Raw genomic sequence first — 19,461 nt, 5'->3', positions numbered from 1 at the left:
ACTCATTCATTCATTCATTCAGCAAACACCTGACTGAGCGCCTTCTATGGGTCAGACACTAGGTTGGGCCTGGGGGCTACAACTAGACCAAAACCAGGCCTGGTCCCTACCACAAAGAGCTTCTGTCCCCTGGGGCTGCAGATGTCAACTCACAATCACCAGATCAACATCCCTTGTCCGAGAAACACTGGTGCTTTTTTTCCCCAAAATAGCCCCAGAGAAGGATTTTTATTTGTTTTTACAATCAATGAATGCTCTTGACCATGAAGAAAGAACTATAACTAAATCCAGAGCCAAGCCCAGGCTCCCACCTGAACCGGCTCCTACCAGATCCCCCTCCCCCGACCCCCTGCAACACACAGAGGGAGGGGTCAGGGCGCTCCCCACATACGCACAGACGCAGGGCGCCTCCCACTCTGTTGGAACTAATGCTTGCGTACAATCTCATGTGCCCAGATGTAAGAAAAATGTGGCTGGTACCACAATCAATAACATGATTAGGAAATAATTCAGAATCAGGAAGGGAGAAGAAGGGGGGCTCCTTTGTCATCTTGTACAGTTAGTGTCTCTCATGAGGCTTTGCTGGAGGCACCTGACCACCGCTGTCACCCATAATGGCTTTGCATTTGGCGTTCGTGTTTCTGCAATCTGCTTTCACCCTGTGCTCCTTTTTGTTTATTTAATACAGGAGGGGCAGGTACTGCCCCCTGAACTCCCAAATAATCTCAACAGCTCCATGGGTGGCTAGTGGACACCCCCAGACCAACAGTTCCCACAGTCTAACGTGCTTGTCACCAGCAGCTCCATACTTTTAGTTCCTCAGGCCAAAAACCTAGGTTCCCCCCCCGCCCCGCCCCCCATGTTCCACGTCTCTGGGAGAAATCCTGTTGGCTGCATCTTCAGCCCAGAATCCAATCCTCCAGGAGCCAGTGCCTCCCTCCTGGCTCAAGCCACCAATATCTCGCACTGAAATTTAAAAAACTGCCTCCTACTGTCCTTCCGGCTCCTGCCCTTGTCCCATAACCTGGTGGTCAGATGAACTATTTTGAAACAACAGTCTGGTCGTGTTGGTCCTTTGCTCAAAGCCCACTGGCTCTGCACCATACCTCAGTAAAAGTCAATCCACACTGCAGTCCACAGGCCCTGCAGGACCTGCCTCCTACTCTGCTCTGGCCTCATCCCCTTCACCACTGGGCTCCAGCCACACTGCCAAGCACACCCCTGCACCTTCCACATGCCTGCTACGGGGCCTTTGCACTGCCTAGATGCTCTTCGCCAGAATGCACAAGGCTCTCTCCCTCCCTTCCCTCAAGTCTTTGCACAAATGTAACATTAAAAAAGACCTCCCTGACCTCCCACCACATCAAAGTCCTAACCTATCCCCACCTCAACCTCTGTTCTCCTTCCTTTATTTTTCTCCATAGTGGTCATCACTACCTAACATAAGACATATTTTGCTTATATGTCTATTAGCTGTCTTTCTCCTCTAGAATATAAGTCCTATGAGGACAGGGATTTTGCTCCATGAGAGCAAGGATTTGGGCTCTTCTGTTCCCCACTGTAGCCCAGGACCTGACACACTCAAGAAATATTGGTTGTTCAATGAGTATTTGCAATGAACTCAATGCCCAACAAACCTGTTTACCCACAAATAGTGTCAGGTTTGCACGTGACCTCCCTTCCCTCATTCATACAGCCAGCATCAGCTGGGCCTCCACCTGACTGCGCACCCCAGGTGAGTCCACCAGGTAGGAATGTGAGGCCCTATTAGGCTCCTTTCTGAGTGGAGGTTGGAGGAGACAATCCTACACTCAAATCCCCCCTGCCCCTGGGTTGAGAAACCCCACCTGAGTTCAAGTGTCAATGATGTTCCAGATGTTCCATCTCCAGGGAGCTGTGGCTGTGACATCTGATGGCGGATGCATTTACAGCGCTCAGCTCCTCTGCGCACACGCAGTTCACCTGAGCCTCAGGCTCCTTATTTTTCTGGGCAGCCACTCAGCTGACCTCATTTCTTGTAAACACTGCTAATTGCTAGGCCTCTGGGGACAGGCCTGTCGTGCTGAGTGGCAGTGAGCGGTGATGCGGGGAGGGCCCCGCCTGGCACACCGATGGAGCCCCAGGAAACATCAAGCCTCACAGTCTCCGCACGACCAGGACACTATGCTGAATGGTGGTCACTCACTGCAGGTGTCATGGACCATTCTGGGAGGTGATGACTCAGTGTTCCATTACCTAGGAAAACCCGCTTTTTGAAAACTTGCAGGACTGCGAGTTAAGTACTCAATTACTGAGCGCTAATACAGTGTATTAACTACAGGCACCGCAGCCGCGCATTTAAAGCAGACCTGCCCAGACCCAAGTGGAGCCCCCTGAAGTATCATGTGGCCCCAGAGACCAAGAACTCTAGGAAGCATGCTGCAGTGAGGGAAGGAGGAAGCAGCTCTGAGGGTGGGGATCAAACACAAAAGGACATTCAAATTATACCCCTATAATCAGAAAGGAGACGAATCCACAAATACACAGCACATACAATTTCCAGGGCAGCAGTGAGCTGACTATGACCTGCCCCCCACCTTGTATAACTTATGGGTGAGGTTAGTTTGTTTCCTCTGAGGGTTAGTTTTTTTAAGTGACTGTATCATATGGGAAGTCAGAATGTACTATATATATTTATGCCTTTATTAATAAAAAAACAAGATAGAAAAAGACATTTGAACGTTTCAAGTGAAAATCTGGTGGCTGTCTTCTTGGAGACTAAGCAACCCTGCCTTCCACTGCATTTTCATATACGCAAAAGAACACACCAGCCTCCAAGGAATGAGAGGAAAATCACCTGCAAATACTGTTTCCTCAAATGCTCGGCTCATCATGGGCTTTTAAAAAAAGTCAAGCACGAAAGAAACCGTCGATTTTTTGGAGCCTCCATTGTTCAAAAATTCTCTGGGAATTTCTTAAGAAAAGACACTGCAGGAACATAAAATTTCCATCTTTGCCCATTCCAAGTGCATTTTCTATATAAAAGGGGCGCACTCCTCCAGACTTCTATTTTCTTTACCACCAAGGTCTTGCCTTGCTGACAACTTTTTACTAACTAATCCAAATGCTTGAAATGCAGTTTGGACAAAAAATGACAGAAAAATAAACATTTCCTCTCCATTTACATGCTGAATAGACGCTCATTCTTAGCAGATCACATGGGATGGAGAGGAAAAGGGGAGGCACCCCCCAAATAAACAACCCCTCAACTGACTTCAGCCTCCTCTCTCCTCAGCTGTGTCATTCCCAACAATCGTGGTCACAGGAAGGAGCTCCCCAATCACAGCCACTTACTTTCACATGGCCACAACCAATCCCCCAAAGCTGGCCACTTACCGTCATGCTTATAGGTCATCTCCTGGCAGCCAGAAAAGTACAGGCACACCAGGGCGCAGAGACAGAGGAAAAAGGAGAAGTATAGCACAAAGAGGATATACTCCATGGCGGAGAGGGGCTGCAGGACCCGCTAGCCGTGTGTGTCGAGGGAGCCGAAAGCCATGTCATTGCCATCAATTTCCAGGCCTCTCTCAAGTCCTAGGAGGAAGCACCGATTCTTCCCCAGAGCATTCTCCTTCCCTCGACCACACAAGCCCACTGTCTTCCTTCTCTGCAGCAGAGTTCTGAGAATGAAGATACTCTGGAAGATGCACCTTTATTAAAAGGGATGCCAGCTCTGGGGCAGATCCGTGGGCTGAGAGGAGTCGGTTTCCAGGAGCCGGGCCTGGGCGTGTCAGTCACAGAGGACGGCCTCCAGGCTGGCTTATTCTCTGGGGGCTTTCCTCCCAGACCCCAGGTTCCCTGAGCCGCCCTGCTGTCGGGGCCATTCCATGGGCCCGGGTCCCTGGATGATCGCAAGGGCCCCCGGGAACAGCGCTAGCAACCATGAAGCTGAGAGAGGCTTCTTCACGACCAGAGCCCAAAACGGGGAGGCTTGGGGAATTTCTCTATTGATCCCCGTCCACCCTGTACACGCCCCGGACTAGTTAAACTCATGGGTTCTCAGCAATTCTTCTGTAAGTATTTGTTTTTATCATTTATATGAACCAAAACAAACCATCATCCAACAGAAAAACTGCAACTAGAGAGGTCTTCAGTTTCCCACCCATGTGGCACCTACGAGGGCCTTGTGTTTCTTGCAGAAGCTTCTCTAAGCATAAGATCAAAAGAAAAAAAACCCTCCTAATGGAGGGTTTAAAAAAGGGCATATTTTACCATTAAAAAGTAAAACTTCTGGGCTTCCCTGGTGGCGCAGTGGTTGAGAGTCCACCTGCCGATGCAGGGGACACGGGTTCGTGTCCCGGTCTGGGAAGATCCCACATGCCGCGGAGCGGCTGGGCCTGTGAGCCATGGCCGCTGAGACTGCGCGTCCGGAGCCTGTGCTCCGCAACGGGAGAGGCCACAACAGTGAGAGGCCCGCGTGACGCAAAAAAAAAAAAAAAAAAAAAAGTAAAACTTCTGTAATTTGAAAGGTAGTAAAGCAACATTAAAAGGTAGTAAAGCAACATTAATTCATAAAAGAAAAAATATACACAGCCAAGTTCATATATATTTTAACTTCAATAATGTTTGATACTCTGCTCCTGTCAAAGTAGCCATGATATGAGCTATGTAACCATGTCATACTATGCAACTTAGTGCTAAGTCTTTAAGTCATCTTTCCAAATGAGCTGCCACCCAGGCAGAGTTGGGACTGGTTCAGGCATGGGCCTGTGACCAGGCTGAGCTAAGGAGCACCAGCTCTGGGACTTTTGTTGGAACCACTAAGGAGAGACACCCTCTGACCACAAAGGTTGCTAGACAGGTATAATGCCAGCCTGAAGCTGCTAAAGCTGTTTGGGCCACCACATGGGAGAGCCTGCTTGAGAAAGAGGCCAGCCCAGAGGAAAGTACATTTGAAAGATGGAGATAGACAGGTACCTGGCAATATCGTGCGAGCATCTGGATCCAACTGTGCCTGAAGCCAGTCTAAACTTCTCAGTTATATAAATTGTTTTCTTTGTTTAAATGACTTTGAGTTTTTGATGCTAGCAACAGAAAAAATCTTGGCTAATGGGGAAGAGGGAGATAATCCTAGAAATCAAGTCATCTGCAAACTGTCGAGTTCTGCAATAAGCCTAAAGACTGATTTCTCTCTGAGCTGTTCTACACCTGAACCCTCAAGAAAAATGAAAGACAACCTTTGCCTTGCAAGCAGATTCCTGGCTCTGTGGACACCATGACACATGTCCAGTGGGGCTGCCTCCTCGACCTAGTTAGACCCACCTTTGCTGGAAGCTCCTCAAGAGTGAAGGCACCCCTCTGCACCCATCACTTGACGCTGTGCTGTGCCCAAGGCAGATGCTCCACGGATGATGGAGCAATGGCGAGAGAGATGGGGGGATGGGAAGGGCTGAGAGCTGCACCACCTTGGCCTTCACCACCTAGCCCACTGAGGACACGAGCCACCACAGGCCTTGGGCAGGAGGCAAGCGGGACCAGGTCCCAGAAGAAATGGGGAACCAGTGGAGGGTTTCTAAGAAGAAGGTGGCAGGGTCAGACTTGTGCCGTAAAAAGATCGTTCTGAACAGCTCTCGGGGGAGGAAGATGCTGGAAGCAGGGGAGCAGCCAGGGAGCTGTGGCAATAACCCCAGGACAGCTGATGAGGGCCCAAAGGAAGATGGTGGAGACAGATGAGGAAGCAGAGGCCTAGAGGGGAGGGTCTGGAATCAGGGAGCTTTGCCTCAAGCCCCTCAGCACTGGGTCTGGGATCCCCTCCTAACACCAGGCAGGAGGCCAGGAGCTGCAGACCCGCCTTTCAGCTGGCTCCTCTCCGAAGACTGAGGCTCACCCCCACGCTCACTCCCAGTGTTGGGGTTCCCTGCCCTGCTAGAATACATTGCCTAGAACCACCATCACTTCCTGTCTGTTCCAAAGTCTTCGGGTATGGCCTGGATGTCCCCATGGGCGTTGCTATGCGGGATGAGGTGCCCTGGACAGTCTCTGCAGCCAGGTCAGGCCCCCAGCTCTGCTTTCTCTCCTCCTTCCATTGCCCAGCGACCTGCAATGCTGCCCCAGGTCGGGACGGTGCAGACTGCGTGTGCGGGTAGCTACTCAGCTGCCCTGCAACTTCAAAATCGTCCCCATGTTTTATCTCCAGGACCCAAATCTTTTCCCGAGTCCTTTACCAAACAGCCCCCAAAACCCAGCAGGCGGCACCTGGAGCAGCTCCTGGGGGCCTCATGTACTACTGATGTAGAGCTCCGCCACCTGCCTGACCAGGTTATGGAGGAGGGAACAAGCGACAGTGGTGCTGCCCAGCCTGGAAGGGACAAGCCTTTGTCCCGTCCAGGGAATGAAACACCCAGAGAAAGCCCTCGGCTGCACGTTGCCACGCAGGGAGCCTCACAGACCAGCAGGACTGAAAGGAAGAATAGCTCCCTTAGTCAATGTGATCGAGCCCCACTGTGTGGGCCGGGTGCTGTGCTGGGAGCTGCTTAGAACTGGAGGAATGAGGCAGGATCCAGCCCTCTCCACACTCAAAGGCTGATGACAGAGCCACGGGGAAGGGTTGTACAGGAACAAAGTCAAGTGGAAACAACCGGAAAGGGGAAAAAAGGTTCCTTTGGCTACTTAAAAATGGGAAATGTATTCCCATGATGGAAAGTGCCTGGCATCCAGCTAGGCTAAGGTATGGCACCCTGGCTTCTGTGCCAGAGCAGCTGCTGGCACCCTGTCCTTCCCTCCACAAGGCCGCAGGCTTGGCCTTGGAGGCACAAGGTCAAGTATGCATAGGCCCTAGGTGTCCTATCAGAATGGATGCAGGAGCCACTGACCAGGAGTGACCTATCAGAAGCTCCCCAGGCGTGAACTGTGTCCTGGTGACAGCAGGACCCTGGTCCATTTGGGAGAGGGGACCACAGGACAGATGCTTGAACCCAAGGAAGGGCCTATTCTCAGGTGGTGCTTTGATGTTTCCCAACCTCCCCTCAAAGGATGGCTGCTGTCTACGGGGCATCGAGATGTCACCTCACTGCTACCTGAGACTGTCTCTATCTAAAAGATGGTGACGTGAATTAGAGTGGGGGGAGGGGAGGGGCAGGGCCTGGGAACCTGAATCTAAGAGGCCCCCCAAAAGAAAGCTACTGATTTAAGATGAAGGGAGAAAGAGAAATGATAATTTATTGATCCCTGATGACACAACAGGCATGGAGCCAGAAGCTTCATTTAATTTCATGGGTGTGATGTTCATTGTAAGAACCAGGAAACCGAGGTTCCCAGAGTTCAAGGCCACACAGCTAGGAGCCGGTGTGACCCCCACGCTGTTCCAGGCTACGGTTTCTGAGCCTCATCCAAGATCCCAGCCCCACTTTCAAGGTGCGTGAGCAAACTGTACTAATTTTAGCCATTCTTCACGCGCCCAGCTCTCTCCTAAGACACAGCTCTCCGCTGCCAGGCCGCACGGGCTGACCCCCTACCACCCGCCACTCCATGGCGGGGCTCTGATTCCAGTTATGCCCTGATCAGACCTTCCGCAGAGCAAGTCCCCCTCCCTGGCCAGGGCCCGAGGAACCGCTCAGGGTCCTTCTCCTGCAACCTCCACCCGGGGCTGAACTAGCAGGGTCCCCGGGCAGGGACAGCCAACACCAGTCTTGTCCCCAGAAGCCCCATGAGACAGGTCAGCAGCCCTCGGGGACAGGATGGCCCCCTGGAAGATGAGGGCTGGCATCACTGCTCTGCCCTCAGTACTTCTGCAGCAACTGGGCTGTGGGTGTGGAATTAGAGGAGCCCCTTTGGGGGAACTGCAGAGTCCAGGGAGGCTTGCAACAGCCAGAGAGCAGGGATGGCTGTCAGACTTCCAGAAAAGTCTGGAAACTTCAATGCGTTCACCGTGACACTGTGTCATGCAAGGACCCGGACAAAGTGGTAAAGCGCGTGGATGCATAAGGGACGGAGAGCGATGGAGGCATTTAAGGGAAGAAAAGAAAGTACTGAATCCCTGCGGCCTGTGGAGAGGAGGAAGGGAAGTTGCCCAGCTTGAGAGGCAGCCCTGCGGAATTAAAAACCTAACCGGGTCCCCGATGGACCCAGATATACATCCCATCCAGCCCCGGACAAGCTGGAATTGAGTAGTAGCATAAGGGAAACAGCTGTACGCTGAACCTTGAGAAAAAGAAAGATGCTGGTGGGTCATAGTAAGTGGGAAAGACCCTGAATCAGGTCAGGAAATTTCCCACAGAAGTTCCCAAACTCCGCCTTCCAGTGGCATAAAACTATTGCAATTACAGTGACCAAACATCCCCATCCTGAGAAGATCCAGTGTCAGACAAATGTATCATTCCAGTAAAAGCAATTTGTTTATTGAGTCAACAACTATTTAGGGTCACCCACTCTGTGCCAGGCAGCGACCAGGACATGGTGAGCAGGACACAGATGCTGCCCTCCTTGCCTGCTGTACATGCAAGCCTAGCAAATCCCAGGCCCATTCTAGGCCTTTGTAAAGTTCCTTCCCATAGACACATTCAGAAACAGGAAAAGGGGAAACATAATCTCTTATTCCTGGCATTCTGATAAGGTTTGAAAAATATAGTTACGGCCCCAAAGTGGGTTTCCTGAAAACCTTTCTGGGGTATATGAGGCCACAGCACACCCAGTTCATGCAACAAACTGAACACCTTTAGATTGTTGCTTTTTAAACATATGTCCTGTGGTGAAAATGGCATTGGTGTACATTACTGGCAACTGTGCAAAATGATGCAACCCTTCTATAAAGCAGGGGTGGGGGGCTGGGGGCGAATGTTCTTGACTGAAGCCTTCACGCCCTCTGACTCACATTTCGGCTTCTGGGAATCTACCCACGGGAACGATCCAGACTATGGACACAGTTTTCTGGACAAAAAGAGTTCGCTGTGGCGACATTTACAGAAGCAGGAAGTCCAGGAAGACGGAAAGGGTGGCCACCCAATGAGATGTTCAACACTCAGGGAATCCAGCAGAACTGGCCCGTGAAGAGTGGTCTTCTAAGCATAGATACATTTATTGCAGCATTATTCACAACCGTGAGGGGCTGGAAGCAAACATGCCCGGCAGACACAGGCCAGTAAACAAATCTATAGCCCATCCACTCCATGGATTATGTAGCCATGAACATTCATATTTATGATGACAGCCTCATAACATGGATAAATGCTTTATAGTATAGTAGTAAGTAAAAACCCAGGGTGCAAAAGTGTATTCTATAATTACAGTTACATTATTTAAAAAAATGGAAGCAGAATGAGGATGGGGGGAGCGGAGATTGCATTAAAATGCCAACATTGATTGCACTGGGGAGGTACTGCTGTGATGGACCACTTGTCTCCCAGATAGTCTACAATGTGGTTATACTACTTTCATAATAAAAAATATATATTTAAAAATAACCAAGTTCTGCTGAACCACTTCCCTTTTCTGGGTTTCTAATGTCAGTGCATAGAGATTTGCACCTCGTTCAACTTCACTTGGTGGCATGAGCTTGGGCCTTGGAGCCCAAGACTTGAGTCTGAAGGTCAGCCTTGTCAATTAATTTACCTCTGACTCATTTCTAAATTTTATATCTATATACTTCCTGTAACTTTAAAATGAAAAAAAAGTAACACCAATCTCACAGGGTTGCTATGAAGATTAAATGAGATGGTATAAATAACCACTTATCCATGTGTCCAAATTTGGTCCACAGATATATTTTATTTGGCCCACAGAGTATACTATAAACAATTTGCACCAATATTTACAACCCTTAGATTTTACATAAAGGTGTTATGGGTTGAACTGAGTCCCCCCAAAAAGATATGTTAAAGTCCTAACCCCCCAGTATTTCAGAATGTGACTTCACTTGGAAATAAGGTCATTGCAATAGTATGAGGGCACACTGTAGTGGCGTGGACCCCTATGTGACTGGTGTCCTTATAAGAAGATAGCCACGTGATACAGAGACATACAGGGAAAATGGCACATGACAACAAAAGTAGAGATTGTGGTTATGCAGCTTTAAGACAAGGGAAGCCAAAGATTGCCAGTAAATCACCAGAAGCTAAGACAAGGCAAGGAAGGATTCCCCTACAGGTTTCAGAGGGAGCATGGCACTACTAACACCTTGATTTTAGACTTTTAGACTCCAAAACCTTGAGATAACACATTTCTATTGTTCTAAGCTACCCAGTTTGTGGTACTTTGTTACAAAAGCCCTAGGAAACTAATGCATAAGAAGTCCCACTTCTCTTGAATGACTGGAATATCTGATACCACCTGGTTCACTTTCTTATAGCAGCTGATATTCTGGGCCCAGTTTTCCACAGTCCCCACCACTCCCTATTGTCACCCTGGCACCAAAGCCATATGTCTGTGATCATTCAGTGAGACATCTGCACTGCTGTTATCTTTATAGGAGAGAAATATTTCTCTACAACCATATCTCTACCAAAAGATAAACCATGAGGGGCATCTGGTTCAATAAAAAGGAGAACAGGCCCACATCTTCATGGAAGTGAAAAATGTTTACGGGTATTAATGCAAACTAAGTCCTTTTTAAATACCAATTTGCTCTTTTACTTTCCACCTTGGTCCCTGTGGGCATCTGAGTTTTCCAAACCCAGCTCTGCTCTCCTCACTGGACATTTGGACACCATCTCTATAAAATGGGCAAAACCACATTCTCCAAAAAGAACACATTCTGTATCATTCCAAAAAAACCCAAAGCTCCTGATTTTTTAAAACAGGATATAGATGTTATAAACCAAGACTAAGTATCTTTTAAATCCTTCAAAAGGTCTAAGTATTTAAGTTTTTAATTTTGGGTGAGCATCCCCTGAGGCCTAAATACAGAATTCATCTGTAAATTTTCCATGAATAAATTACAGTAAGCAGCCCCACGTTGCTTTGAGAGGTAGTTATAACAGGTTTTTCACCATCGAATATGCAGAGATGTGAGTGTGTCTGCTTTTAGGGCTCCTCTATGGATTGCTCGCTTCTCCCCCTATGCCTGGACCATCCGCCCTGCAGACCCTGACATGGAGCCAAAGCAGGGCAGCTGCGCCATCGCACGCTCACCTTGGGTGGCTTCAGGCCCTTCCCACGATGTCTTCTGGAGCGCAAGAGCCGTTCTCTCTCCTAGAAGGAAACACAACTGTTGGGATTTTCAGCCAGCCTCACATCACATCCACCAACCCAGCTGACTTCAGAGGGCATAACTTACAATGCTGCTGTACCTACCTGTCTGCACCAGGCCTGGGTCAGTCCAGGTTCTGAGCACCCAAGGCATGGCTGCTTCTCAGAACTGACAGCTACAGAGCCATGTCATTAACTGGACTTGGAACATCCCAGAAAAAATGGCAAGATTTGCCAGTACTGTAAAACTCCAGCCTGTCTGTCTCTGGGCCTGTAAGCTATAAAACTTTAGGCAGTGTTGACTAGACATCAGCTGTCAGTGATCCCAGCAGAAAATAAAAAAGCTTGCAGCTTTGATCTCAGAGCTGGGGCCAAATCCCCATGGGGCCTCCTCCTGGTCAGGTGACACACCTCATTTCTCTGATTCTCAGGTTCTTGCTTTGCTATATGGGCTGGAACCTGCCCTTCAGAGACTGTGAGTACCTGTGGTTCTTGTCAGTAGAAATGGCACCCATCGAGTAGTAGCAGGAGTAGCAGATAAAACCAGTAAATTCTCTCCTTCCTAATCAAATGTTCCTATTCTCTTTGGCTGCCAGGAAACACAGAGACAAATCTGGTGCTTGACTACAGCCCATATGGTCCACCCATGTGTCCCTCCTGATCTTAACTGATGCTGCTATCTTCATTTTCTCTAGTCTTATCTGTTAATCTTCCTCTTTCAACTCTATCATTGTTTTGTTGAGTGTGTTTTTTTCATCTTATGTGGCATAAAGACTTTCGTTTAATGAAGCAAAGGTGAATGGAAGGGTAAATGATTAGATGATGGTTGGAATGAAGGTGGGATGGAGGGAAGAAGGGGAGGATGGGAAGATGGATGGAGGGATGGGAGGGAGGATGGATGGGTGAGTGGAAAGAAAGAAGGAAGGAGTAGAGATAGAGAGATAGGAAAGCAAAATGAATCGGACAATTACAGTCAAAGCCTTTTCTAGAATTTTGATCACTGGCTTTTCTACTTTTTGTTTGTTTGTTTGTTTTTTGCGGTACGCGGGCCTCTCACTGTTGTGGCCTCTCCCGTTGCAGAGCACAGGCTCCGGACGCGCAGGTTCAGCGGCCATGGCTCACAGGCCCAGCTGCTCCGTGGCCTGTGGGATCTTCCCAGACTGGGGCATGAACCCATGTCCCCTGCATCGGCAGGCGGACTCTCAACCACTGCGCCACCAGGGAAGCCCAGGCTTTTCTACTTTTTGAAGATCCACTAATGGAAGCATCACATACCCCCTTGGGCAAGCAGAACACACTTTGCTTCTAAGATGCAACTAAAGCTCACTATAGCTGCTCCCTTCCTGGTTCCTAAGCTCCTTCCACAAAGAGATGCAGAATTCTCTGGATGTAACACTCCACCTACGTAAGACATACAACCCCCTTAATGATCCCCCCCACAACACACACACAGTCTTAACAAGTCCTTCAAATTCTGCTCTGATCATAAGGTTCCAGTTTTTAAGTTCACAGTCTGCAACAACTAGGCTAAAAGAAAAGAAAATAGATTTCTTGGGGACAGATCATGCCCACTCTGTAAAGGCCAGAAGGCTCGTTTTTAAAAACTGATGCTGCTTCTCAATGGCAGCAAACTAGGGATAAGATTTGAGAAAAAGAGTAGCCATGAAAACCGCTCCCAGATACCAGTGATGTCGTATAAATGAAGTGGAGGCTGCTTTCTGGAAGAACAAAGCGGGAAGGTGCCCATCACCAGGAGGAGCTCTGTGAGATCCCACCCCGCCAGCAGCATCGCCCTGCAGCCCTGATGCCATTCCCGGGGCCTGGGTCTCATGGCGCCCCATGGAGGGCTGTCGCTCATGCTCATGCAGACATACCAGCGAGAGATCGTCGATGACATGCTGCTGCTCCAGCACCTGCAGCCGCAGGAACTCGATTTCCTGCTCGTCCCTTGTCAAACTGAGGTCATTCAAGGATGTGTGCCTCTTCAGGGACGCCTGTGCGGACAGCTTCTCTTTCTGCAGCCAAGGGAAGAGAGGGCACTGCAGGGCCACTCATCCACAACACTTGATAGGAACCCACCATACGCGTCAGGGCATGGAGCGTGGGCTTGGGGATATGGGATGGAAGAATGGAGGGAGGGATGAGAGCCCCCTGGTCGTCAAGCTGGAGGAGTGGACAGCTGCAGACCGGAGCCAGGCCCGAGGTGTGGCTGACCGTGCCCGATGCTGACAGGAAAGGCTGGGTGGGCACTGGGGCGGGGAGAGGTGGATATCTGCACCAAGCCTGGAAAGCTTGGTCACTGGGGAAAGAGAGCACGGAACACATGGTAACGACACACACTCACACCTGGACCTGCCAGGGCATGGGAGAAGGGTGTTCTGTCTCCTGGAGCCTCAGTCTTCTCAAGCTGTAAAATGGGCATGACTGACACTAGTTTAGACAATGAACTGCAGAGTATTCCTTAAACCATCAACTGCAAGACACCACCCTGACCACAAAGACCAATCATTCTTGTTGGAACAAATAAAAGGCCCAAATTCAAAGCACTTAGAGCAAAACTGTCATCATTCACATACTGAGCTTCCTCAGTGCACCAGGTTTTCTGTGAGAATGCTTTATGCCATCACTCTATCCTCTCCTTAAACCCACAGCACTGATATTTTCCTTCCCATTTCACAGATGAGGAAGCTGAGAGAATGAGGGCTGGGCCTAAGGACCCTGGGTGGAGACCCACTGCCTGACTGCCCCGGGCTCTCCGTCAGGCACAGACGCCCACGGTGCTGTGAACTGTGGAGAACAGAGGCAGGAGGGACGGGTGCAGACTGAGACCACTCGGCAGGCTTCCTGGGGGAGGCGGGTAGGAGGTGGCCCCAGAGAATGTGTACGGTGAGGGCCAGGAGCTGGAGGAGCCCGGGCAGAGACGAGGACTCCGAGACGATGACTTACCATCTCCACATTTTCCCGCGTGAGATTCTTTATCTTCTCCTCCATCCTCTGGATGCTCTGCAGCAAGTCCTCATTCTTCTTGTTCATTCGCTTGTTCTTCTCCACCAAGGGCTTCAGTTGGACCTCCGTCTCACGGGAGCGTTTCAGCTGTGGTCAGAAAGAGAGGGCAGCAGCTGTAAGACCCAACTTCAGAGGCCAGTGGAGATCCCCCCTGGCCTGGAGCTGCCACTGCTTGGGACCACATCTCCTGGGTGGTGCAAACACCACGAAGAGCCCACAGACACCTGGCTTCCAAATGCAGGCTCCCACCTGAGCCTCAGAGGGCCTCGGGCAGGGCAACAGGAGGGGGTGCAGCCCAACACGAGGCCCAGAGACCTCCCTCAGGTCGTCCCCTCCGGCAAGTGGCCTGAGCCTCTTCCACACTTCCTTTACCTCCGGGCAAAACCCCCAGAGGTCATGGGTCACATGCATAAAGGTCATTCCAGCTACCTAGCTCCTCCTGGCCACCATTCCTCCCCAGGTAGAGACCTAGCTGAAAGCTCAACACTTTTCAGACAATAGACAATCCCTTGGCCCTGCTCCATGCCAGCCTCAATGCTTAGGGCTCCATCCAGCCCTGGAGCCACGCCCTGAGTCCTCTGAGCACAGTCCCTATGACTGATGGGGTGTCCTTCCAGTCTCTCTCATCCCATCAGCAGCTGGGGAGCCCCTCTTGGGCCTGGGCCCTGTGCTGGGAGCTGGGTCAAAGGGATGACACGATGGGGTGACCGTCCAACAGACGGGAGAAGAGGACAAAGACGGTAACAGAGGTAAGAACACAGTGAGACAGGCGCCGGTGGACACGCCAGGCCGGGGAACCACGCATCCAGGGGTTCAGAACGGACAAGAAGACGGCGCGTCACCGAGTGCAGCGGGAGCACGGAGTCTGGGGGGATGGGCAGAGAAGGGGCGGGCATGGTGAGGTCTGATTTAGGGAGCTGAGAGCTCTGCCATTTGTTTCCACCTGCAGCCACACTCCTGCCGCACCCAGGGCTTTGAGGCAGGAGCACTCTGTGGTCAGGACTGCCTTCTAGAATGATCCATCACTCTGACTGCTGTGTGGAGGCCAGTCCAGCGAGACAGAGACATGAGAAATGACAGGGGAGGGGGAGGGGGAGCTGGGACTGGGAGGCTGCTCCAGTAGAGGCACCCACTCTTTTTCCTTCTGAGTACAGTGTCCTCCGTGACACACACACTAGCTGCATGACCATGGCCGAGTTTTCAGCCTCAGTTCCCTCTTCTATAAGATGGGAATAATGGTAGTATCTGCCTCAGAGACTTGTTATGAGAACTAAATGCATAGTGATAGTCTTCGCAGGGTTATTTTAATGGATGAAAATTATAAACAATTTAAAATATTTATCAATATCACGACAATCACAAGAACCACTGCATCTATCAAGTACTCGCCATGTGTCCAAAATGATGTTCGGCCCTTGCAGGTATCCCCTCTCATTTAGCCCTCACCACCACCCTAGGAGGGGGCCCATCCCCAACCCCATTTCACAGACAAAGAACCTGGCTACAAAGAGGTGGGGTGATGTACCACACAGAAAGTGCCAGAACCAGGAACCAAACACAAGGGACTGACTGCAGACCCCTGCTTTTGGTTACCAGGCTGTGAAAGTTAAGATAAAACACTGATGGTAGCCATTAAAGTATAACATGTACCTTGACTCATACATTGTACCTCTAGAAATCTATCCTTCAGAAATAAAGGTTCAAGTCGGTAAAGTAAGAAATGTATCTTCTGTGAGGCATTGTTTACAACAGCAAAGAAACGTGAAACAGCCTAAATCTTCACCAGTAGAGGAATGGTTGAATAAACCATGGTTTGTCTACACAACAGAGTATGATGCAGCTGTTACAAAGACAAAGGTGGATCTTCACGCATTGCTGGGGAGCACTGTAATTGATACAGCAAGTGAAAAAAGCAAGTTGCAGAACAATATTACATAGGGAAAATATCCCATTTGTAACCACAAAACAATAAAAAAAGGCTCTTCGTGGGTGTCAAAATATTTGCATAAGCATAAACATGTAAGAATCACCTCAAACTGTTAACAGAAGTTACCTCATGATTTTAAGATCCCAGTGCTGGCCAGCTTATTGATTCTTACTTTAAACACTTCAGAAGGTCTGAATTGTTTCAAGCAAGCTATTTTTTTTTCTAATCCACTTAGTAAACTACTTTGCCTCTCATGAGGGATTTTTTTTTAAGCTCATGAATATGTAAGTGAAAAGTGGAGACATAATATTAGATGTACAGTCTGATGAAAACTACATAAAAATATGCCTTTAAAAATAGTGGAAGGAAATGAATTTATTCTGATCCTGTTAAAATTATGAAGAGGTGACACTTATTAACGCTTTTCATCTCCCATGTTTTTCAAATATATTGATACACTTACTTTCATAATAAAATTTAGAATAAAGAGAAATACTACGAGACATTTCTCAAGACATTTGTACGTGTTGACTACCATTACATAAAAATTAGGTTAATTGCTTATCCAGCAAATTTAAACATATTCAAGAAATTGCTATTTTTACTAGAGATTTATTTTTTTTAACCAGAAGTTCACATTCGCTACTTTAAAAATTAGAAATATGTGAACTTTTATGCAAAAGAAAGTAAATAGATAAGCAAAAGATAAAAATTATCCATAATCACACCACCTAAAACAACTTCCAATATCCAGGATGATGACAATGTATTTTTGTTCTGTAGACTGCTTTTATCATTTAATTCATTGTGAACAAATTTCTATGGCAAATAAATGTGACCTATAACATCATTCTTAATGACTGCACGCAATTCATTGCATAAATGTTCCATAATTATTTTGATCAATACTTAGGTGGGGCTTGGTTTTGTTTTGGTTCGGTTTTGGTTGCTACTATAAACAACGCTGCAATGAGAACCCTCTCCATACCCCTCACTGAACTTCTTTGATTGTTAGCTCAGGATAAATTCCTACAGAATCAAGGGCACTAACAAGTTTCTTCAACAAGCGTGTGTTAGATTTTTAATCAGGAAGAAATTAGAAGGAAAGTAGAGAAAACCAGATGGCCCGTGCATTAACTTCCTGTTTAGGGCGTGGTTTGTGGCCCCGGGGCTGCTTTCCTGCATCCCAAGGCACCATCTGCCTCTTGGGGGCTGATTACCAGTTCATTCCTCTCGTCTGCCAAGAGGGTATTTCTGTCTTCCAGCTTCCGTATCACCGAATTCAGTTCAGCAATTTTTAGCTGAAATCGCCGCACATCTCGCTCGTCCATATGCTGATCCTAAAAAGGAAGCAAGATACAAATATACTTTGAAAAAGCTTAACTGAGTCAAAGCGCTCTGGGGACCCTTTGTGGAAAACCCTGAGGGCAAAGGTGAGCTCCACACTAGGAGGACCATGCACCATGCTGGGGCTCCCCCAAGTCAAGCAACATGTGGAAAGACTTCATCTCAAGGCGACAAGACCTCAAACCCTCCAGAGGCTCCCTGACATCTGAACGTGGTATCTGGGGACCTTCCCGTCCGAGCCCCTGCCCGCCAAGCATCTCTGACAAAGGCACAATCACAGAGTTCCAGGACGCTCCTCAAGGGCAGGCGCTGTGCCCACCTCACTCACCACTGAGACGCCAGCACCTCATGTGGTGTCTGCACACAGCACGCTCAACAGACACTTGAGTATTTAGTGAATGAATGAACGAGTGAATGAATGAATGAATGCAGCTTTGGCCTCCTCTGTGCCTGTTAAGTACCAAGCTGTGGCCCCAGGTGCCCTCTCTGCTGGCTGAGTTCTCCTCATAGGCAGGGCTCTGCCTTTAAGTCATGTCCTGTCCTGACTGGGTCCCTTTCTGAGCTCTCACTGTATATATACTCGGCACTCATGTTTTCATTTCTTCTTTTTTTTTTTTTTTGCAGTACGCGGGCTTCTCACTGTTGTGGCCTCTCCCGTTGTGGAGCACAGGCTCCGGACGCACAGGCTCAGTGGCCATGGCTCACGGGCCCAGCCGCTCCGCAGCATGTGGGATCTTCCCGGACCGGGGTACGAACCTGTGTCCCCTGCATCGGCAGGCGGACTCTCAACCACTGCGCCACCAGGGAAGCCCCATGTTTTCATTTCTTTTCAACTGAGCTCCACATTTGGGGAGGAAGGGGTAAGGGAGGGAAGGAAGGATGCACAGATGGATGGGAGGGAAGGGGGAGGCGTGGGGGAAAGGCAGGCAGGCAAGTTCGCCAGAAGAATGACCAGTAGGAGGAAGGACAGGTAGGTGGTCAGCTCTGAGGCCCCAGTGCTTGCATGAGTCCCTCACCTGGACACCCATGAGCTCGGCCATGTCCCCTATGCCAGGTGGGAGCTCTCTCTTTGGACTACCGTGGTACCGCTCAGCCTCTCTGACCTGAACCAACTGCTCATCCAAAGCCTCTTTCTGAAGAAGCAGCTTCTGGGTCTGCCCAGTCTGCACGCCGAGTTCCTTCTCCAAGGCCAGAATCACACGATCTTTTCCCTTGATCTCATCCATCTGGAAAGAGAAAGAATAAGCATTCAATTGCAGGGGCTCGTGACCAGGGAAAGCTCTCTCTTGCTGGCCTCAGGCCCAGGGAAAGGTTCAGCAGGTCCATGGACCTGGGGCAGCTGAACTCAGCAACACAGGACAGAGAGACACCGTAGTGCACAGCCCAGGCCCTGCTCCGCCGTCACCGCCCCCAGCACAGAGGAGCACAGAGCTGTGGGTTCGACGACCCTATATGGTCAACCAGACACTTACCCTCGAAACGGATCAGTGCTCGTGTCTCTCTCACCTTAATGAAATAAAGTCAAGTCCTGACCCGCCAGGGCCCTCCAGCAGCTCAGCTTCTTCACAGAGTTGGTCGTCCTCTCTCCCACTCCTGTCTGGCCACGTCCCCACCCCTCCAGTAAACGGCTCTTGCTAACGTCTCCAACGCTCTCCTGGCCCGCAAACTCGCTGAACAATTTTCCATCCTCTCTCTTTCTCACCCCGTCTGACACTGCCGCCCACTCCAGCTATGTGAACTGCTCCCACCCTCCCGCCCTCTGTGGGACTTCACTGTCTCCATCTTCTTCTCGCCCTGCCCTGGTCACCATCGAAATCTGTAGTTTCCAAGGCTTGGCTCTCTTCCCAGTCTGTATCCTCCCCTCAGCCAGCCGCATCCTCACCCAAGATGTTAACTCCCCGTGTGCAGCTGACACTCCAACCTCCTCCCTCTGCCCTGACGTCTCTCAGGGTCCCACAGTCAGAGAGCCGACTGGATGCTTCTGGGGCCCCCAAAGCACCTCAGCCTCCCCACATTCGAGC

At 49.6% G+C, this 19,461-nt stretch overlaps 1 protein-coding gene across 4 annotated transcripts in view; it reads right to left on the bottom strand.

Moving 5' to 3' along the window:
* The window catches only part of JAKMIP1 (janus kinase and microtubule interacting protein 1), a gene marked incomplete at both ends in the record, with an annotated part of 71,779 nt that overhangs the window by 36,339 nt on the left and 15,979 nt on the right, over window positions 1-19,461 (bottom strand). For 3 of the 4 annotated variants that reach the window (XM_079717258.1, XM_079717259.1, XM_079717261.1), the window contains 5 exons: window positions 11,104-11,163; window positions 13,035-13,175; window positions 14,107-14,253; window positions 17,314-17,433; window positions 18,457-18,666. In XM_079717258.1, coding sequence (XP_079573384.1) covers window positions 11,104-11,163; window positions 13,035-13,175; window positions 14,107-14,253; window positions 17,314-17,433; window positions 18,457-18,666 — 678 coding nt within the window. The remainder of the gene's footprint in view (window positions 1-11,103; window positions 11,164-13,034; window positions 13,176-14,106; window positions 14,254-17,313; window positions 17,434-18,456; window positions 18,667-19,461) is intronic. The other variant, XM_079717260.1, reaches the window with a different exon arrangement.

Source organism: Hyperoodon ampullatus, assembly GCF_949752795.1.
Source record: "Hyperoodon ampullatus genome assembly, chromosome: 1".
Taxonomy (NCBI): domain Eukaryota; kingdom Metazoa; phylum Chordata; class Mammalia; order Artiodactyla; family Ziphiidae; genus Hyperoodon; species Hyperoodon ampullatus.
The sequence above is the reverse complement of the archived record's forward strand: the minus strand, read 5'-3'. Positions and strand labels throughout refer to the sequence as shown.